Source organism: Ruditapes philippinarum, unplaced genomic scaffold (assembly GCF_026571515.1).
Source record: "Ruditapes philippinarum isolate M1 unplaced genomic scaffold, ASM2657151v2 ctg9705_1_1_1_1, whole genome shotgun sequence".
NCBI lineage: Eukaryota > Metazoa > Mollusca > Bivalvia > Venerida > Veneridae > Ruditapes > Ruditapes philippinarum.
In genome coordinates this window covers 1-22,863 of record NW_026861414.1, presented here as the reverse complement: position 1 = coordinate 22,863, position 22,863 = coordinate 1, and the positions used below count along the sequence as shown (strand labels likewise).

At 32.3% G+C, this 22,863-nt stretch overlaps 1 protein-coding gene across 1 annotated transcript in view; it reads left to right on the top strand.

The window, feature by feature from the left end:
• LOC132715550 (WD repeat-containing protein 49-like) overlaps positions 1–21,226 on the top strand; it is a gene marked incomplete at its 5' end in the record, with an annotated part of 31,234 nt that extends 10,008 nt beyond the window's left edge. The window contains 16 exons of the mRNA XM_060698561.1: positions 2,414–2,511; positions 2,687–2,751; positions 3,372–3,531; positions 4,740–4,918; positions 6,407–6,571; positions 7,142–7,257; positions 7,801–7,931; positions 8,320–8,444; positions 8,994–9,068; positions 11,076–11,105; positions 13,585–13,753; positions 15,695–15,846; positions 16,819–17,008; positions 17,867–18,019; positions 19,887–19,990; positions 20,765–21,226. Of these exons, the coding sequence (XP_060554544.1) occupies positions 2,414–2,511; positions 2,687–2,751; positions 3,372–3,531; positions 4,740–4,918; positions 6,407–6,571; positions 7,142–7,257; positions 7,801–7,931; positions 8,320–8,444; positions 8,994–9,068; positions 11,076–11,105; positions 13,585–13,753; positions 15,695–15,846; positions 16,819–17,008; positions 17,867–18,019; positions 19,887–19,990; positions 20,765–20,947 (2,095 nt within the window). The remainder of the gene's footprint in view (positions 1–2,413; positions 2,512–2,686; positions 2,752–3,371; positions 3,532–4,739; positions 4,919–6,406; positions 6,572–7,141; positions 7,258–7,800; positions 7,932–8,319; positions 8,445–8,993; positions 9,069–11,075; positions 11,106–13,584; positions 13,754–15,694; positions 15,847–16,818; positions 17,009–17,866; positions 18,020–19,886; positions 19,991–20,764) is intronic.
• Between the last annotated feature and the right edge of the window lie 1,637 nt (positions 21,227–22,863).

Genomic DNA, 22,863 nt, shown 5'->3' with positions numbered 1-22,863 from the left:
AATACCGTAAAATTGATACTAGGTTATTTCTTTAAAATTCCAGGCTTAGGGCTTAAAGCTAAAATACAATACATTTTGTATTTAGAAACATATATTCATTTATTCTATAATGTAGCAATTGTTTTATCAAAAAATGGTAATTTAACAGCCCCGGTATTAAGTATATATTGTATAAATATATTCTGACTTATCAACGGGTACTTACGAGGCAAAAGGTTCAATAATCAATGGTATTCATAAACACTCGTCTGATTGGACACTTACGGAACTATTTTTTTATGACATGTATGTTTTTTTTCTACACTGCGTAATTAGCCAAGTAGGACCACCACTCATGAAATATTTATTTTTATACCAGTAAATGAAAATAAATCATGTATTTATAGAAAAAACTTTAATTTCCTGCTTATAATATACATTTTTCTCTTTTGTGACATCACAATTTGAAAGAATTTACTAGAAATTTTGTATATTGGATGAATTTAGAAGAAAGTAGTCCGGCAAGACACCAGTGAAAGTACAGAAAATATGTTTCACTGCAGTGAAAATACAGAAAATATGCTTCACTGCAGTGAAAATACGGAAAATGAAAATAAGCATTTCATTTTATCAATATTTCTGCATATTTAATTTATAAGTGATTATAATAAAGAATTTTTATTTGTAAGCTTTGAGTCACATCAGACGAGTGTTATATGATTGTAAATACAACAAGCACTGTGATTGGTTAATTTTCAAATTTGTATTGAAAAACAGCCAATCAGATGGTGATTTAGCATTTTACACATTGGCTAAGGTGATAATGCACACTAAAATAATATACAGTCGAACTTCGTTCGCTCGAACTCGAAGGGACTGTGCAAATTTGTTCGAGAGATAGAAGTTCGAGCCAACTGAGGTTGAACTATTATTATGTTGATCCTATACTTAAAGGTTTTCCAGCTTACATCGGTCGAATGATAAATACGTCAATATAATTGTTTGTTAGTACATCTGTTCATCGAATATGTCATATTCAGAATTATTATCCCAGAGTTTTCAATTAAGTATAAACGGTCTTATTATCTAAAAAATCATTGGATAGTCTGTTAATCATAGAAATAAAAACTTTGACTGATATATGTAAAAAAAAAGGGAATAATTTAACAAGCTATATATTTTTTTTAGCTTGAATTCAAGTCATTTTGTAAACTTTGAAATTCTCTTTGATTTGAAATTTAGACAGTCGGACAATATTATTAAAACAACAAGAATATTTTGATGTAAATAATTGATTAGTGTGTAACCTATATTATGGACATATTCTTAACTGGTAATGACCTTGATGATCTTTATGATCAATGTTGTTTTTAGTTCTGTTATTTTATTTTTAATCTTTTTAGTATAATTGTCTTGTTTGCACAAATATTACATTCATATTGTATCGTACTAAATATTGTAAACATATTATTTATCCACCTCTTGGTAATAGATGTGAAATCTTGGTGTACTATGTGTATCTATATATTGTATAATTATCTAGATATCATTGTTTTCAAAAGTTGTCTCCCTTTTATAAAAAAAAATCTTGTAAAATTGGATAAAAGTTGTTCCCCCTTACTTAATCAACACCATTTGTAACTGGTGATTGCTAAATAAGCTTGAAACTGTCCAGTAGTGCAATAAAAACATAAAATTTTGATTCCTTTATCATTTACTTATACTGTATACCTATATGTTAGTTTTATATTGTAAATTAATAGAGCCAAGATTTGGCTCTTTGGGTCAAAAGTAATTGTAAACTAATGGAGCCAAGATTTGGCTCTTTGGGTCAAAAGTAATTGTAATTAATGGAGCCAAGATTTAGCTCTTTGGTCAAAAGTAAATTTAAATTAAATGAAGCCAAGATTTAGCTCTTGGGTCAAGTAATTACTCTGAGTCTGTTCAATACAAATATTTGGCTGGTATTTTGTTTAAAAAGAAGAAAATCATTTTGTTCAATACCCTAACTTTAAGCCCTAACATTCAAGGATATTACCCATATATGTTAAAAAAAAAAACTCGTTATCAGAACTCCCAAATTCAATTATTGGGCTACTAAAGAACAGTCTGGCTGAATGAATTAAATTCCTTTCATTTTGTATGTTTATATTTATTTATTCACATACTGTAGGCAAATGCTTGATATTAAAGCAAGCATGTATGTTTCGATTTTATATTTGGTTAATTTCATTAGTTTGAGAATAAAAGCACTCTGAACAATTATGTTTATTATACAATATATGTAATTTGGAAATCTAGGCAATCCTTTAATATTTCAAGCAAATTTTTTGAATATTTCAAACAAGTTTTTTTAATATTTTGAACAACTTTTTTTTAGATATTTCGAACAAGTTATTTGAATATTTGGTAAAAAGTTATTTGAATATTTCAGGAGTGCCACATCTAAGAAGGAGATCCAGCGAACATCTGCATTTACGATATCGCAAGGTGTGAACGCCTTCGACTTTAGCGACCAGCTGAATCTAATTGGTATGTTGAAATTTAGATACGGTCAAAACTGTAGCGTCATCTGAATTTTATTTTTATTTATAGCTACAGCTTGATTCTTTTTCTATTTTTAGCTTCACCTGAATTTTTTCTATTTATAGCTGCAACTGGATTTTTCCTATTTTTAGCTTCATCTGGATTTTTTTTCTTTTTTTAGCTACAGCTGGAGTAAACCATCATGTGTGTTTGTGGAATCCTTATGTAGTCTCAAAACCAAATGGGGTAATGAAGTTTTTACTTTTTTAAGACATTTTATGTACATAATGTATTTTGTATATATATAATACTGTCTTAAATAGAAATCCAGTTTAAGGCATTTTGTGCTTAAAAAAGAAATCAAAAGCATTTTGCTAAAATAAAAAGCCAAGACCATTTGTGGTTAGTTATGTTAAAAATAGAAATCTAAGGTATTTTGTGCTAAAAGTAGAAATTCAAAGTATTTTCTGGTAAAAAAAAAAATGAAATCCAATTCATTTTGTGTTATAAATAGAAATCCAATCCATTTTGTTCATTATTATGCTAAAAATAGAAATCCAAGGCATTTTGTCCTAAAGATAGAAATTCAAGGTATTTTCTTGTTTAAACAAATGGAAAACCAATGCTTTTGGTGCTATTGTGCTAAAAATACAAATCTAAGAAATTTTTTGTTAAGAATTGAAATCCAAGGCAGTGTGTGCTATTATTGTGCTAAAACTAGAAATCTTAGAAATTTTTTGCTTAAAGAATAGAAATCCAAGGCATTTTGTGCTATTATTGTGCTAAAAAATAGAAATCTAATAAATTTTTTGCTAAGAATAGTAATCCAAGGCAATGCGTGCTAAAAATAGAATCTTGTTTTGTAGATTTTGCGTGGTCACATGGCCAGTGTAGTACAAGTCCAATTCATCAAAAGCCGTGGTCAACTCATCAGCTTCTCTAAGGACAAGGTTTTAAGAATCTGGGACGTCCAGTTGCAAGTGTGTATTCAAAGACTGGCTGGCATGTTTCCAAAAGGTCCAGAAGGTAAGTTGACATGTTTACAAAATGACCCGAAGGTAAGTTGGCATGTTTCCAAAAGGTCCAGAATTTAATTTGGCATGTTTCCAAAATGTCCCGAAGGTAAGTTCAACGGCTTGCCCCTGACAGGGTTTGAACTCATGCAGTCAGCAATCCTTAGATTACCTTTAGTTCTTTAATTTGCTAATATCAGTAAATACTGTATTGAAACATTTCATGTATGTCTGCCTTTTGGGTAACTGTGCCGGGTGGATCTGTTCAACTTCACCTAGGGTTGAAAAAAATCCTGTTTTTTCATCTCACAGTTACTGTAGACCATGTTTGGTCTCTGTCTAAGAAACATCAGGGGACAAACGTTTGTTTTTTTAACCCCCACTCTCAAAAAAGGCTTTTGTATGACTTTGTTTTGATTAAACTAGTGTACATGATGTATAACCATGTTAAGGGGAGCGATGGCCTTGTGTGTTTAAGGTGTCTGCGTCTCAACCCTGCGATCGTGGGTTCGAGCCCTAATAGGGTCATGACCATGTTTCTTCATATGACACCAGTACTGGTTGGTTCCTAAGGAAGTGGACTCGAAAGTAATTAATATAAGTTGCAAGATGTAAAAATGTTTCACATTTGAGCTTAAATAAATATGTTTAAGTCAACCATTTTAAGAGCACAACTGAGCAGATTCAAATGTAGGAAATATATGACATTCATGTTTAAAAAACAAAACAAAAAACAATAAAAAAACAATTGAGCTTAAAGCAGCATGCCACCAGATTCATGTTAATTTTCATGAAAATTTTGCAAATGTATTTGAATGTGTACTATTGTGAAATAACCAAAAAGAAGCAATTCACACATTATCAATGGCACTTACAAACCATGTTAAGTACCAAAAAGTGGTCAATATATGCATAAATAGCATTTACTGCGTTAGTAACGCAGTAGAAATATAGTTGTAAATACTGAAAAATCAGTCATTAATCGCACATAATATGTAAAATATACTTTAATCTTGAAACTTTTTACTTTTCCTTACATCTTAGTACATTTTTCTCAAGTTTGATTTTATTGAAATATTTTGACTCATTTAGCTTTAAATATATATGTTTATACCAGCCATTTTAATAGCACAATTGAGCAGATTCAAATGACATATATTTATAAGAATTACAAACCCAAAAAATGCACACCAGGTCATGTAGTAGTGTTTCTCATTTCAGTGTATAGCTCATTATTCTTTGACGAGGGTAAAGACCGACATGGAGTTGAACGCAATAGGTTATTTATATCCTTCAACTATCAGCTGACCTTGATGGAGATGAAGGCCGAGATCAGGGACAGGATCATGTCACATGAGAAGCCGGTCGTAGCTGCAATCTATAACTCTGTCTATAATCAGGTAAGAAGCTATCCTTGTCTATAACAATCCTTGTCTATAATCAGGTAAGAAGCTAGCCTTGTCTATAAATAGGTAAGAAGCTGTCCTTGTCTATAAATAGTTATGAAGCTGTCCTTGTCTATAAATAGTTATGAAGCTGTCCTTGACTATAAATAGTTATGAAGCTATCCTTGTCTATAAATAGGTAGGAAGCTATCCTTGTCTATAATCAGGTAAGAAGCTAACTTTGTCTATAGTCAGGTAAGAAGCTAGCCTTGTCTATAAATAGGTATGAAGCTATCATTGTCTATAAATAGGTATGAAGCTGTCCTTGTCTATAAATAGGTATGAAGCTATCCTTGTCTATAAATAGGTATGAAGCTGTCCTTGTCTATAAATAGGTATGAAGCTATCGTTGTCTATAAATAGGTATGAAGCTGTCCTTGTCTATAAATAGGTATGAAGCTATCATTGTCTATAAATAGGTATGAAGCTGTCCTTGTCTATAAATAGGTATGAAGCTATCCTTGTCTATAAATAGGTATGAAGCTATCATTGTCTATAATCAGATAGGACTATAATTTTCTCACTAACCAGATAAAAAAATCCTTAAATGTTACTAAAAATAGCGGTGTTGGAAAATCTTATCTCACATGGGCTTATCTCTGTGCCACTCAACGTGCAGCACTTCTAAATAATACGCGATTCACTCCTATTTTAACAAAAATTAAACGTCAAAAGGTCAAAATGTATTAAAAATTTGTAAGCTAATCTATTAATTGGGGATTAAATTGTCTAACGGAATCAAAATAGATTGATATTAACTTTCACACTGCAATGAGTCCTACTCTACCTAGATCCACCCTTTTCAATAACATCTGTTTACTAAAAATATCACACTTTAAAATATCGAAACGTTCTTCGTAAAATCGGATATTATGACACTTTGCCTGAAAAACATTCATGTTTTTTGTTATGATAACGATGCTTTTTGATGACAAATCTCATTTTGATATATTTTAATTGAATATTCGGCCAAAATAACCAAAAAAGTAGAAAAATCTTTGCAAACGGTAAACGCTTTTTTGTCAACCATTGAAGTATGGACTGAATTCCTTATATCACTATAAACACTTATAGTATGGCACTTTCCGTTTTTAATATCGATGTGTTTTATCATGATAATCTTGCTTTTTCATGAGGGATCTCATATGAATTTATTTTCATTAAATTTTTCACACATAAACTTGGTCAGAAGAATTTTTTGCGGACGTACATAATGCTTTTCAGGCGCCTAAGGCTCGTTCCCGATGGAACCGATCACCCTCGGGTTGGGATTTCCCTATCCTATATCAAACCCAATGATAGATTCTATTAAGCCAAGAAGCTATCCCTGACTATAGTTAACCAGAAATTCTAATATACTAGAGAAATTTTAAATATAATGATTCATAAAACAATTTTTTCTGTTTGTTATTGATATAAAAATGTTATTATTTTTTCTTGCAGGTTGTGAGTGTTTGTCAAGCTGGGACCATGGTGATGTGGATGATAGATACAGGTCAAAAGGTCAAACAGTTCAACAGTTGCCATGGCAGCGCAGAGGTCACTTGTTTAACCCAGGACTCGACAGAGACGAGGCTCCTTACTTCAAGTACAGATGGCACTGTTAAAGTATAAAAACTTTTATTAAAGAATATATATTTAGAAAGCGCTAAAAATAGAAATTTCAGGCATTTTGTGCTAAAAATAGAAATCAAAGGAATTTTTGGTTAAAAATAGAAATTCAAAGATTTTCTTATGGCACTGCTAAAGTATAAATACTCTATTAAACAGTATATTTAGAAAGCGCTAAAAATAGAAATCTGAGGCATTTTCAGCTAAAAATAAAAATCCAAGAAATTTCTTGTCCAAAGCATTTTGTCTTAAGAAAAGAAATCCAAGCATTTTGTGCTAAAAATAGAAATCTAAGACATTTTTTTCTAAAAAAAAGAAACCACAGCATTGTGTGCTAAAAATAGAAAGTTAAGACATTCTGTGCTAAAAATAGAAATCCAAAGCATTTTGTGCTGAAAATTACGTTAAAAATGATAATATCACTTAAAACCGTGTTAAAACATACATCGTATTGTATTTACACATACATTTAATATTTTACATGATATTTGCAGCTATTTGACATGATTTTTGCAGATATTTGACATTATAACATCATATTTACAATTTTTGACATTATATTTGCAGATTTGGGACTTCAATGGTCACTGTTATCATACATTAGACTGCTCAGGTGGACAACCCGCTGATATTGGCCAAGTTCTGAGTTTGAAAAGAAGTGTAGTAGCAGTCGGATGGGCAAAGTAAGTTTTGTTGTTGTTTTTTTTTTATGTTATACAAAAAGATGTGCGGTCAGTTTAATGAAAAAGCAGCAGCTCAGGGAATATCTTAGTTTAGTTCAGTTTTGTTAAAGAAACTCTAAAGAGGTTTTTTGACATGACCAGACTGAAAATATCTTTCCGAGATTTGTGTACCAGTTGATGCAGGTCAGGACCAATAACTTGTGTGCAGACTTTCAGCTCAAAATATTTATTTTTTTTGGTGAGAAATGAACCAAATGTTTTTCACGCAAATAAGCTAAGAAATGCATTAGGGGGTATTGATTTTGCATTTAATTCTGAGTATATTTCTTTGTTACCCTTTGCAGAATTCTCCATTTTAAGTTCTTCACTTGATATTTGTTAGATTTTCAAATTGTATGTTTTTAGGTCTTTGTTTTGCAGAAGGATAATGTGAAAGTCATCAATAATTTTTTTCCAACAGCAAAACTGAAAAGTGTTGATCCCAGTAATTGTTTCTGAAAAAAGAAATTTTAATAATTCATTTGTTTTTTTTAACCATTTTAGATATGTAACTGTATTCCGGGACACAAGTTTCCGAGAGTTTCATGTGTTACCTTCTGATTGGAAAGGAGGTCAGGAACACGCAGAAGATGTCTTATGTGCGGCTTTCCAGCCCCCAAATATCCTGGCAACAGGTAAGATACTATCTTTGGTTATTAGTCCCCTACCGGTTTACCGGAGGGGTCTTTAGGTTTACCCTCCGTCAGTCTGTCCGTCCGCACTCACAGGAGAGTAATTATGTGGCTAGAGGGACAATAGGTAACTGTTCTTTCTCTTTGATGTCATTCATTCCGTAATGCTTTTATGTGGCTATTTTCTTTTGTGTGGCTAAAAAGAACAATAGAGAGAACAATAGAGTAGCCACATAATTACTGTCCTGTGAGAATGTCCGTCCGTCTGTCCGTCAGTCCGTCCGTCCACAAAACTGGATCCCGCGATTTCATTGGCTGATATTTTATCCAGGCTCTTATTGATTCAGCATTCTCTAAACTTGCTTTTCATTGGCTGATATTTTTTATCCAGGATCCTATGATGGTGAGATTGTTATATGGAATACAAACTCAGAGCATTCGTCCAGACATCTTACACAGAGAATGAAGAAAAGAACAAAATCTAGGAGCAGCACATTTGTTACCAAAACCAGAGAGGTACAGTTTTCCTACATTGCTATTTTTAAATTACTAAAACAGCAGTATGTAACAAATGCACCCAATTCAAGAGCAGATACTCTACTCTAATGAAATACTAGAGTTATTGCCCTTTTTAAAAGATGAAAATATCAGATTGCCATTTTTCATAGTATTGCTTATAAATGTTTATGGTTGGTGTCATCTTATTTTTCATTATATTGCCAAATTTTTACATTGTTTCCTTCTTATCTTTTTCAGAGTTGTGACCCTTTGATTTTCAGATGTAATCTTGGATATAGACAAAATTAGATTATCATGTTTGCTAATGTAAAATGAAACTTTTCATTCTTGAGGTGATTCAGAGAATTTTTCTTAAAACAACGAAAAAAAGTTAATTGTACTGTTGTCCAAACTTCTTTTTAATTAAATAAGAACAAAAATGAAAGATACAGAAAAACTTCATTTTACACCACAATAGAGTCATAAAAGAAAGAGAAGACTGGTCCAATTTTTAAACAAAGTCACAACTAATGCACTAATAGTATTCTTGTTGTTTTTTTTCTTCAGAATACTAATGTGTCAGCAAAATCAAGGCAAGCATCAAGGGCCAGTTTACATAGCAGGGGGAGTGGTAAAGATGAGGTGAGTAAAGAAGCTCCGCCTCTGTTATAACAAGGTCCTCCTCTGTTTTGACAAGCCCCACCTCTGTTAAGACAAACCCCACCTCTGTTTAGACAAATCTTGCCTCTGTTTTGACAAGCTCCATCCTGTTGTAACAAGTCCCATGTCTAATCTGACAATCCCAGCCTCTGCTCTGACAAGCCACACCTCTGTTTTGAAGAACCACACCTCTTTTCCTGATAAGCCCTGCTTTTGTTCTGATAAACCCAAACCTCTGTTCTTACAAGCCCTGCCCCTATTTTGAGAAACCCAACATATATTCTGACAAGCATTGCCTGTGTTCTTACAAGCCCCTCCTGTGTTCTGATAAGCCACTTAACAGTTCTGACCAACCCCATATCAGTTCAGACAAGCCCTGTCTGTGTCCTGAACCCTGCTTGTGTTCTTACAAACCCCTCCTCTCTTAATTTATGCACCAACAGTCATATCGTTGCATGTCATCTTTGTAATACTCCACTGACATAAGTTTCTTTTTTGAAATAAAAATACAATTTTCTTTACTGTGTTCCACCAAGCAATGTCAATTTTTGTTTAAGGGCTTTGATAAGTTTCACTATCTAAAATATAACTGCTCCAGTCTTCCTTACATGTACATTAGCATAGATGTAACAGCATTTAAAGGTTTTGCATGAATTACTCCCCTTTACACGTTTCTAGCTGGCTAGTTGTAATATAACTATGTGTACTTAAGTTAGTAAAATACCCAGTTAACCTGGAACATGTATTTACTTAGAACCAAATCTTGATCATGCATTGAAAAAAAGAAAAGGAAGATTAATTGAATGTTTATTTTTCAGTAAATTTTATAAAAACTAAGTCAATTTCATGAGAAACATCTTATGTACAATATAATTAAAAAAAAAATTGTACAGTCATAACTGAGTCTGCCATTTTAATTTTTAATTCTTCCCCATTTTCACTTAAGTTTTAATTGCTTATTAAGAATTCTTCCCCATTTTCATTTAAGTTTTAATTGCTTATTAAGAATTCTTCCCCATTTTCACTTAAGTTTTAATTGCTTATTAAGAATTCTTCCCCATTTTCACTTAAGTTTTAATTGCTTATTAAGAATTCTTCCCCATTTTCACTTAAGTTTTAATTGCTTATTAAGGATTCTTCCCCATTTTCACTTAAGTTTTAATTGCTTATTAAGAATTCTTCCCCATTTTCACTTAAGTTTTAATTGCTTATTAAGAATTCTTCCCCATTTTCACTCAAGTTTTAATTGCTTTATTAAGGATTCTTCCCCATTTTCACTAAAGTTTTAATTGCTTATTAAGAATTCTTCCCCATTTTCATTTAAGTTTTAATTGCTTATTAAGAATTCTTCCCCATTTTCACTTAAGTTTTAATTGCTTATTAAGGATTCTTCCCCATTTTCACTCAAGTTTTAATTGCTTTATTAAGGATTCTTCCCCATTTTCACTAAAGTTTTAATTGCTTATTAAGAATTCTTCCCCATTTTCACTTAAGTTTTAATTGCTTATTAAGAATTCTTCCCCATTTTCACTCAAGTTTTAATTGCTTTATTAAGGATTCTACCCCATTTTCATTGTAAGTTTTAATTGCTTATTAAGGATTCTTCCCCATTTGCATTTAAGTTTTAATTGCTTATTAAGAATTCTTCCCTATTTTCACTTAAGTTTTAATTGCTTATTAAGGATTCTTCCCCATTTTCACTTAAGTTTTAATTGCTTATTAAGAATTCTTCCCCATTTTCACTCAAGTTTTAATTGCTTTATTAAGGATTCTTCCCCATTTTCACTAAAGTTTTAATTGCTTATTAAGAATTCTTCCCCATTTTCACTTAAGTTTTAATTGCTTATTAAGAATTCTTCCCCATTTTCACTCAAGTTTTAATTGCATTATAATTAAGAATTTCTTCCCTTTTCTTGAATTTTTCTAAACTCTTGTTTATAATAATTGATTAAAGAATATTTAAATTTTTTGTCATTCCTGTTTACAAAGGATATTATGGAAAGTGATGAAAAAGAAGAGGTATTAACTGGCAAACAACATTTGTACTTTGTTCTAGTATTGTTACTTATATTTTGTTGGGTTTTTTTTATTACTTTTTTTAAAGAAAAATTTGAGTTCTAGGATCAGTCTGTGAGTTCTTCTCTCCCATTGGTCGAATTCGAAATTAAAATTCAAAATTAGCCAATCAGGTGCTAGGGTTTTTTTATGACTGGTACCCTAACTCAAATTTTTCAACTTATTTTTTTTATGCACATGCTAAGGGGGTTGCACCTAATCCGTTTTCTTCTCTTTTTTTCCTTTTTTTTTAAATTTATTTATTTCTTTGGTTTGATTATAAGATTTACTGTGAATAGATATGTAGAAAGATGCTTTCCCAAATTTTCATTTACCTTAACACGACGAAACACTGATTTCCCTTTTATTTTTTTCGAACCACCTCGGGGTCGGGGGTAATTTTTGATGATTTCCAACCCGGAAACCCTCTTGGGGGGGTTTTCGACCCCTGGTAAATCCCTTTGGTATTTTAGCGGGGAAAAGGGGTGGGTCTGTACTGGTGTAATCTCCAGGAACAAGGGTTAAAAAAATTTACCCCCTTTTTTGATAAAAATTATTTTTTGGGAAAAGGGCTTTAAAATGAAACAAACAAACAACATTTTTTAAAATTTCATAAAGGCATTATGCTTTCCATGGTTCCGGGTTTAAGAAAAAATAGTCAAAATCCCTTTCCTGTTTGGGTTCAAAATGAATGAGATTTGTTAGTGCACCATAAAATCAAACCAAACAAACAGGAATCATGTGGGGCTAGTAATTATAACTCATTTTCAGAAAAATTGATGATTTCTGATTAGATATCCAAGAAAAACCTGTAAGATGGATCAGTGGCTTAGAAATGACCAAAAACTGTGTTAAATATGGCATATAAACCATAACTGCACCTTCACACTGCCCACGCTTCAATGAAAACAGTCAGGAATGGCTGAGTATGTGTTATTTAGGTGTAAGATAAGATAAAAGTTTTTTTTTAGTAAATTATATAGGTAGTCGAGAGAGGGAAGGTAGTCCCACCTTTTCACTTGCACTCTGTGCTTTTAGAAATATTGTTATTTTCTCCGTGTGATTATACCGTACCGTATTGTTTCTAATTAATGCCCGTCCCCAATCTCTAATTTGCATACCATCACCTCATTTTGTAGGAATTTTTTTTTTATTTAACTCTTTTTATGTCAATATGTTAATAGTGGATTTCTTTTTCTGAATACTATACACAAGTTGTACAAGTAGACATTTTTTATCATGGTTTTAAGGGGGTTTTAATTAAATTCCCTAAATTTACATCCATTTTGAACTTAGTTTCTAGTTTTCTTAAATAATTCTCTTTCAATCAATTTTTTTTATTTTGGTATTTTCAAATATGCCAACAGTTAACTCATTTTTTAATAACAAGCCTTGATTTCCTATCTATCTAGCTATGCCCCCTTTTTTATGTTTTGTTTGATCTCCCTTTGTTTGTTATTACACCATTTGTAATATTATGTTAATTGTAAGATAGCTCTATTGATTATCTGAAAAAAAATAAAGTTTTGATATATTTTATAATGATTTTATTGTTGCAGGGAAAGTCTATTGCTGAAATGAAGTAGTTTTAGTTATCTTCCCTTTATTAGTATTACACCATTTGTAATATTATGGGAGACAACTGCAATTGATTATCTGAAAAAAAATAAGTTTTGATATATTTATAATGATTTTATTGTGCAAAATTTGAAAACTAACTGTCATTATGAATCTGTAGATTATTTTTATAAAATTAATATAACAATTGTATGGCTATTCTTGAAGCTTGAAGAGAAATATTTCCCTTAATAAATTTTTTTTTTTTTTGTTAAGTTTTAATCCAGACCGCCTCCGTGGTTGAGGGGTAAGTGTCGATGACTTATAATCCAGTTACCTCCCTGGCGTGGGTATGATCCCCGGGAGATGCTTTGGTAGTTTAGCATGGAGGAAGGTAGTCTAGTACTGGTGTAACTGAGACTCCAGGAATGATGGTTAGGAAACTACCCGCCATTATGACTGAAATACTGTTAGGAAAAGGCGTAAAATGAAACAAACAAACAAACAAGTTTTAATACCCTTGTATTCTTTTGACACCACCTGCAATTAATTTGTGCTTTTGACAGGTTTGAGAAAGCCCCCTTTATTCTGTTTACACCATTTGTAATCATATAATGCTTTTTTGACAACCTGTATTCTGGTCACGCCATTTGCAATTATGTGCTTTTTCATGTTTAAGTTAAAGTTGATCCCCTTTATTCTGGTTACATCTAGAGTTATCTGCTTTTTTTTTGTCAAGTTTGAGTTAACCCCCTTTATTCTGGTTACACCATTTGCAATAGCATAGCCAGTGCTGCAGCAGTGAAAGAAATAATGACCCGTTATTATTTACTTTTTATTTAAGTCAGAAGATCTAGTATTATAAAATATACATCTCTTGTTACAGAATGAATACAGCTGGGCCATATCCAAGTTGCTATTTTTAGAAGCAAGGAAAGGTAACTCTGCCAGTGGTTGCGCTAATTTGGTTTCTTGCGGTGGCAATGGAATTGTAAGGTTCGGGAACTTTCCAAAAAAACCTTTGAGGGCCGATTTCACGGCCCCCTTTCAAAAGGGTATGAAAATATTTTTTCTTTTATTTAAAAAGAGTTTGGGAGATTTTTTTCAAAAATTTTCTGTTTTTTAAAACATTTAACAGGGGCCGGCCCGTGGCCGATGTTTAAAGGCCCGTTGATTTTAAAACCCACTTGCCCCTCACCCTTGGGGTTTAAATTCCGACAGCCCTTTTAGATTCCCATTGGGAAGCAAAACCCCGGTACGTCGGGGGTAATTTTCTCAGGGGGGACCGTTTGGGTGCTTGAAATAATGCCTGGGGGGCCCCTGGGGTTTTCTGCCCCCAGAAAACCCGGAACGTCGCCAAATGCCCTTTTCGGGTTGTCTTTTTGCCCGGTAAAACCCCAATCAAAAAAATAAAAAAATTTAACATTATCGGGAAAAAACATCATAGATTTTTTTAGATTTCAGGGGAAATTAAAAAATCCTTTTTTTAAACTTTACCGCACCAACAAAAAAACACAGTGCTTTTCACCAGCTTTAGATCCAGACCAGCCCCCGCCCACGCATCTGATCAGGATCCTGCGTTGGGTTTCCCAAATTTTCCTTTTAAAATAGAAAAACCCGATAGCGAACAGAAATGGACCCGTTTGGGACTGCGCGGAGCTGGCGGGTTTTGGATCCATGTGGTCGAAAACCCCCCCCACCCCTATTTTGGTTCGGGCTTTGGAAAAAGGCTCATTTCCTACTTTTTTTCAGTTTTAAACGGTAGTTTTTAAATTTTAAAGATTCCTTTTACTGCTATTTAAAAAAAAATTTTTGCTCTTTTTACTGAAATATTTTTTTTTGGGGGTTTTAGGTAAGAATTTTACAAAGGGAATTTTATTCTACCCTAAAATCAGGGTTTTGGGTTTTAAATCCTTTTAAAACATATAAGAGTAGTGACTTAAAATCCAGCCAATCTAACTGATTGTATTTTTTATTTTATAGCGGGAAAATAATTAGGGCTTTAAATTTAAAAATAATTTTTTTTAACTTTTTTAACGGGTTTTTTTACGGGGTGCTGAATTCTGGAGATTCTGAAATAGTGGCTTTCTTTAATCAAGGGGGATTCAAAGGAGCTTCCCAAAAGTTTTTTTAAATTTGATTTAAACTGGATTTATCCCCATTCCCAAAGGTGCCGTTTTTGATTTTTCCCGGAAAAAATGGTTTTTGCAGGGCTTCCCTTTATTTTGACTTTAAAACTTTTTAGTTTTTTACGAACATAGTATTAAAGGACTGCTAAATTTAGCGAACTAATATAAATTAAAATTTATTTTGCTTTTCAAAAGGGTCAAATTTTTTAAGGAAACCCCCGGAAGTACAATGACTTTTGCAAATACATAATTGTCCGCACACAAAAAGTCTGTTTTTGGACATTCACAAACTTTTTGTGACGTAATAATACTCACTCTGACAGCAGTTATTGTCAATCATTCAAAACAGAAATAAATTAATATTATACTTAATTGAGACAGCAATGAGGTATTTTACATTTTTATCGCTAAAAATGATATGTGTATATGCAATAAATGTTGAATTATTTCAACGATTAAATAATGTAATCATCCAGAACAGAAAAATAGACTAAAATAAATACATTTACTTAAATGAAACAGGGATGAGTATTGGGATATATATGGTGTTTTATAGTGTTTTTTTACATTTTTATTGCTTAAAACGATATATGAGCCGCGTCATGACAAAACCAACATGATAGGTTTGTGACCAGCATGGATCCAGAACAGCCTGCGCATCCGTGCAGTCTGATCAGGATCCATCCTGTTCGCTATCAGTTTCTCTACGTGTTATAGGGTTTGTAAGCGAACAGCATGGATCCTGACCAGACTGCACGGATGCGCAGGCTGGTCTGGATCCATGCTGGTCGCAAACCCATTATGTTGGTTTTGTCATGACACGGCTCATATGTACAGGCAGTTAAGTGTGTAGTTGGATTATTTCAGCATTGCGTACACAGTTTCAGCCGCATCAGGACATGATCAACACGCTGGAGTTATGCGAGAGAAACGAACGTTTGATAATAATCTCTGCCTCCTCGGACTGTAGTGTGTCGTTGTGGGACGTTCATGGCAATAGAATCGGCACATTTGGACAGGTATAAACTACTGTAACTTAAACTGAGTGAAATCATACATGCTACAATGTCCCGGACCAGGAAAGACCATTTTTACTTGACCTGTAATAGGAAATGAAGCTTTCAGCTTTCTATATATAATTTAATTGTTCTTTTATTCAAATTGGACATATTTGATAAGAAATGCGTAGATTTCAATAATCTTCTGCGATAAAATATATTTTACGCAAGGATGAGGATAGTATATCTTTAAGTTAGTGCTACTCTTTTCATCCTTCAGATATTTTTATCGCGGTAAAATCAGCAATAAATTGGTAAACCCCATTAGTTGCTATCTATTAATGAATGGTCCAAATGTTGATTTAAGGAAATCCTTTAAGGTCCAAAGCCTGAAAATCTGAAATTTTAATTTCTTGTATATACATGTTAATCATTTAAACACTTTGAAATGAAAAAAAAATATACAACAGAAATTTACTGAGAATTAAATTGAAAATCTTTTGTTTTTCTTATCTAAGCATAATTTTGAATAAACACTTCGATTTTAACACTTTTAATTTTTGGGCCATTTTTCCGCAAAATATTAATAATTATTCTAGGGGAATGATAAAAAATCTTGCACAAAAGTTATTGGTGTAAGCCTGTATCAAAATGTACATAAGTCTCCAAAAATAGTTCCAATCCTGTCATGTCAAAAAATCTCAGTAGAGACTGCCTTTAATATAAGATTAATCCTTTTACTATCTGAGGGATTTCGAATTTTTTCATGTGAAGATGCTATCCAGGTAGCTTATGAAACATCAGCTGTTCTCCTCAGGTGGCCCTCCTTGCCTGAAATAATGCAGGGAGGGGCACTTGTACCACCTGATAAGCTAGACAGGTGTATGCTTTTATACAAGCTCTTCTATTTTCCTCCCATGTGATTTATACAAGCTCTTCTATTTTCCTCCCATGTACTTAATACAAGCTCTTCTGTTTTCCTCCCTCGCACAGGAGGAACATTGGAAGATAGAACCTTACAACCAGGTGGAGGAGTTGGAGGAGGAAGTGGAGAGAGAGGAGGAGGAGGAAGACATCGAGATGGAAGTGGAGAGCGATCACGAGTCGGAGTGGACGCCTAACCCGATGGCCACGGAAAACCCGAGTGAATACAGGGTAGACACCTGGGAATCCACTCATCTTGGTATAATGATGTTTTTTAATATTTTATGTTGTTTTGTTTTTGTTTTTTGGTCCTTAAAGTTGCATGCCTCCAGATATAAGCCAAACTATTTCAAGAGAAAAAAAGAATTATGACTTTCTGAAAAGTAAAAAAAAAAATCAAGATAGAAGTATTATAATATCCATGTTATGAAATTTGACTGATTTTGCAGTATTCTTTTTCCATATTTCTACTGTGAAGGGTTATTACTGCATATTTTGACTTTCTTTTTGGTGAACTGATACAGGGCCGGTTGTAAGCGCTGTTTGCAATGTGAAATTTATTTTCTTTGTTAACTTAACAATATTTTACTTCAAAATTTCATGAAAATTTTCTTGAGTCTAGAGGTGTGCTGCTTTAAGCTGACTAAAAAATATCTATTTATTATGGCAGGTGTCGCTTTGACTGTTTAAAATTGATAGATTTTCGTTAATTTAATTTTAAAAAAATTTAATTTTAAATTTAATTTAATTTCACAACAATTTAACAATATAATTTTTGTAAATTTTAAGAACAATGATAATTTTTTATACATCAAGCTTTTTCCACCTTAAATGGTAAAATCATGATAAAAAAAAATAAGAATATCACATAATAATGCTGTGTACTTTGCCAGAGCTAAAGCAGTAACATAGCACAATGTTTTTGAAATGGTCAATAAATGTGACCAAGTAAAAAAAATTTACAACAGCAGAAAATAAGACCAAAGACATAGTTTTGATAGCAGCGTACCTGAGAACAGTGTTCTTGAAAAGGTCAATAAATATGACCAAATTAAAAATATATCAGAAAAACAAGTCCAAAGAGCAATAATTGACAAAAAGTTTTGTCTGGTTCCAGGTAAGGAATACCAAGAATCAAGGAGGAATAAGAGACAGCGCCAGCAGCCGGGAACCATTCCTGATCTTGCCTATTTACACTGGGAGAGAACTGGGGCGCCACCCTCAGGACCTTATTCTGTGAGTTACCTCCCTTTGTTTTTTCTAAAGAATTAATTTTAAATGAATTTCAGAGCTTTTTTTTCATAGGTTGGGAAAGCAATCCCACCCTTCAATTCGGGGGACAATTTTATGCTATATTTGCAAAAGGGGGAAGAAAAAACATGAAATGACATCAATATTTGGGATAAACTGCATGATTTTATATATTTTTTTCTTTGGGGAAGGGTCCAATAACACCCATCCCTCAGAAAAAAAAATCAGAAATGTTTCTTTAATGGGGGGCCCTGATAACGATGGATTTTTTTCTTAAGGACATTTAGTAACCAAATAATTGTGGAACATCGGGGGTGGGCTTGTTTGTCCCTAAAAAGTAATCCATGGGGGGGGAGGGTAGGTTTTTTCCCCCGTAAAGCTGGAAAGTCACCATAATGACCTCCACTGTGTTGATTTGACCAAACAGGGGAAACATATTTGTTTGAATATACAATGAGAAAACATAAAATGTCATAAAAAGGATGTATGATTTTAAGAACATCATATAACAAAAAGTCAACAATAAAAAAAAAAGTTATCAAACTCCTATTTCCATAGTTGCATTTGAGATATAGTATTGTGTGAATAGGGAGATGTTTAAATATTGTACAGTCTTGTCATGGTCCACATTGTGCCATATGGTCATGGTCCATGCTGGTGCCCATGTTGTGCAGTATGGTCATGGTCCACATTGTGCAATATGGTCATGGTCCTTACTGTGCCGATGTTGTGCAGTATGGTCATGGTCCACATTGTGCAGTATGTTCATGGTCCACATTGTGCCGTACAGTCATGGCCCACATTGTGCCTTGTGGTCATGGTCCACATTGTGCCTGGTGGTCATGGTCCATGTTGTGCTGTGTGGTCATTGTCCACGTTGTTTGATGTTTAGAAACTTATTTTGACTTTTTCCCTAAATGATGAGAGGTTGTCCGGATTGGAAGAGTGGGCAATCATTTAAAAATTTTTTTTAGAGCGATATGTTTTTATTTTTTCCTTTAATTTTAAATTTTTTTTTTGTTAATTTTCTGGAAAAGACAGGTGTTTTAAACTTATATGCTACTTTTTTTTCAGGCATTAGACTTTCCGGATTAAACAAAATTGAACAGCCAAAAAGCCGGCCCCCGACAAGTTTTTTTGAACGACCCCAATTTCAGACAAGAAATCCCAAAATTTACCCAACGAAATTTTGACAAATTTTTTTGGGTTTTTTAAAAAATGGCCGATGGTAAGGTTTTTGGATTTTTCGAATCATTTGCCCCATACCGCGGGGGGTTTCGAATCCTGACAGGGACTTTGGATTTCTTTTCATGTGGGGAAGCTATCCAGCACAAGGGAACTTCGTTGGTTCTATCGGGTGCCTGTTCGTGCTTAAAAATCACCCAGGGAAGGGCACTAGGTTTCCTCCACCAGTAAAGCTGGTTTTGCCATATGACCTAACGTGTCAAGTGACAAAAAAAACCATTTTAAAAAAAAAAACAAACTATAATTTGTTTAGTTAGTTTATACTAGTTTTTTTTAGTTTTAGTTTTTTAAACCCTATAAGTTTAATTATAACGCTTTTCGAATCTTTTTCCCTGGAAACACCCGACATGATAACAAAACGAATCCAATAACATCACAAAAATTTTTTACATAATAAAAAAGTACTCTTAAATACATACCAAAAATTAAAACGGGGGACTTTTTTTCGGGCAGAACTTGTAAATTTTTTGTGAAAAAATTAGTAATGTAAAAAAATTTTTAAAATTTTTTAAAACACTTTCCTATTTAATTGGTACCAAACAATTGCTTTTTAAAGAGTGAATTTAAAAAAAAAAAATTCGAAAACATTTTCCAAAAAAAATGCCCCTTAGACTAAACTGTTTTTTTTTTTTTAATTTCAGCTTTGAGGACAGCCTATGACGAGAAGTCCTTGTTCCCGGCTTACATACGTGAGTTTGAGGCAAAAATGAAGAATTTCCATACACAGGCACTCTCCAATACTCAGGTAATATAACGAAAAAACCATAAAGAACCATTCTTCTAAAAACTGATTGATTGATTTGTTAATTGATTTGAAAATTTTAAGTTGGGAACCAGTCTAAAACTCTATATTCCCAATAGATTGATTGATTGATTGGTTAAATTGATTGATTGATTGATTAATAATTATTGATTGATTGATTGGCTGATTTGTAAACTTAAAATGAGGAACCAGTCTAGTTTTTGATTGGTTGATTTGAATGTCAAATTTCAAATTGACCAATAGAAAGAGTTCTAGTTTAAGAATGTGTGTTTTTTTAAGCTGATGCTTTACAACTTCGATATTGATTTTCATTATTAGTGAAGAAATATTGTTGTTGTTTGTTTCAATCATTTAATCAGGCTAAAACAAATTTGAAATAAGTTGAAATAATGTTTTATCACATACCTGTGCCGATTTTGCGACTTGGTAAAAACAGTATTGCACGACTGTGCATATATTTTGACGTGACGTCATTTGCATTATACAAACACAGTGTAAAGACGCGCTAAATGTTAGCGTTACACTATAGGTGTATCATTGAAAAATGATTCCTTTTCACTTTAAACACTCTTGACTTTCTTTTGTATAAGTGATAAAAAGACAATCATATTCGTGTAATTTCTATACTGAATTTATTGAACTTAAAATATTATGCTCACCAGAGGCTCGTATAATATAACTTTATTCAACTTGTTCAATAAATTCAGTATTGATTTTACACTCATTCAATATCCTCCATTTATTTTTATTTTACAGCCCAAACATTCCCAACCAAAGACAAGACCAAGCTTACAGAATATCGGACTACAACTGGGCGCTCAGATGTCCTCAAAGAGCCCAAAACCTCAGAATGTCAGGCAGAAAGGACTTTCGGGTCTCAGGTTGAAGCCCCTGGGTGGCATTCAGTCCAGGAGAAGTTCCGTGACAACAGAGTCTTAAGGTGCCACCTAGAAACCAACATCTAGACTTGCACTGAAGTTTTACCCGAGGACTCTTCAGTATGAAAAATTACAACATGCAAACTCTTGCTGTAAATTTTAATTTTTCTAAGACTCTTTGAATTTTATGTGTGAATTCAGTTTGAATTTAATCTTGAGAAGTTAGTATGTATTTTATCAAAGAACTCGGTATAAATTGATTTTTTTCTAAAATCTTGATATATTATGATTGCGTTTGAAATCAGTGTAAATTTTACTTGAGAACATAGTTTGAGTCTTATCTAGGGAAAACATTTAAAAATTTTTACTAAAAAATTTGGGAAAATAGATTGGGATTTGAAAAATTGTAGAATTTACTTAGAAGAATATTTTTATAAAGAATCAGATAAATTTTTTTTTCTAAAAATTTTTATAAGATTTCATTTGAAATCATATGAATTTTAAGAACTTAGTTTTAGTTTTATTAAAAACCTGTGAAATTTTTTAAAAACTTTATAATATAACAAGGGTTCATTTTTAAACAGTATAATTTTTTCTTCAAACTCACTGAGAATTTTTTCTAAAAAATCAGTGTAAATTTAACTAAAAACTTTATCATGAAAATTTATAAAAGAAGGGTTTCGTAGAAAACAAAAAAAATTGTTTGGGGAAAATTTCTGAGAAATTTAAATGTAAATTTAATACTTAAGAATTGATTGTGAATTTTTTAAGTGAATTAAGCACGAAAGCTAATTGAGAACTCCCTGAATTTTACATGTGAGTCTGGCATGCAAAAATACTTGAGATTTCAGTATGAATTTTGCTTAATAACTTAGTATGAATACACTTGAAAGAAATTTATTTTTTAAGTTTTTCAAATATAGGTTTTACAATAAGGGGCTCATTTTAATTTATTTGGGCTATTATTTATGCAGACTAATTCTTAATAGTCTAGACCTTTAAAATAATTTTTGTTCCCATAGACATACATGTAAAATTGAATTTTTTTTGATACAAGTGGGAATTTTTTTTAAAAAAAAGGAGATTTAACCTAATCATATCTGCAATGTTGGCCAATTCCGTTGGTACAAATTTTAAAAAAATTTTACCCTAAAAATGTTGAATGGTTTTTGTCCAGATTGATAGATGGACAAGTCCATTTAAGATCTTTAGGGTGATAAGGGTCAAAAGTTATTTAAGTTAGAGGGTGATATTTTTGCATGTATGCATAGACAGTGATTTTATATTATGAATCATATTTATTATTTCCGTCCAAATTTTAAGACATTACTGTACTAGAGTAAAGAAACCCTTTTCTCTGCCTTCATTAGACACAATACGCCTCAGAAAAGATTAAATTTTTCCTTATTTATAATGATTATAATCATAAAATCTATATTTATAAAAGGTAACATTGTTACAAAGTTTGCTCAGTAAGAAGTATACTTATTTTCAGTATGGCCTTCTGAGCGATTGAGCGTAAATTATGTAATTCAGCCATTTAAGTTTATCAACAAGATCTAATATTGGTGAATCTGTGCAAACTGATCAGGATCCATGCTGTTCCCTTACCAACTCTATTACAAGTAGAGAGAAGGAGAAGAGAACGAAGAGAAAATGATACAAGCCAAACAGCATGATCCTGATCCAGGTTTCGGTCTGGATCCATGCTGGTTGCCCAAACACATTGGATTGTTTGGTTTTGTCATGAAGTGGGCTCCTCAATTATTCGTTTTACGGGGAACATGTTAAATGCTTTATCACATTTTGGAACTTCGCTTAGAGATCCAAAGATTGTGTAAAACTGTTGATTTTTTAAAAAAAATTTTTTTTTACAAAATCTTTATCTTTTATAGGTAACATTTTAATATTTGCATCTTTGCAATAGAAATGTGCAGATTTATTTATGACATATTTGATAAAACTGATTTTCTATTT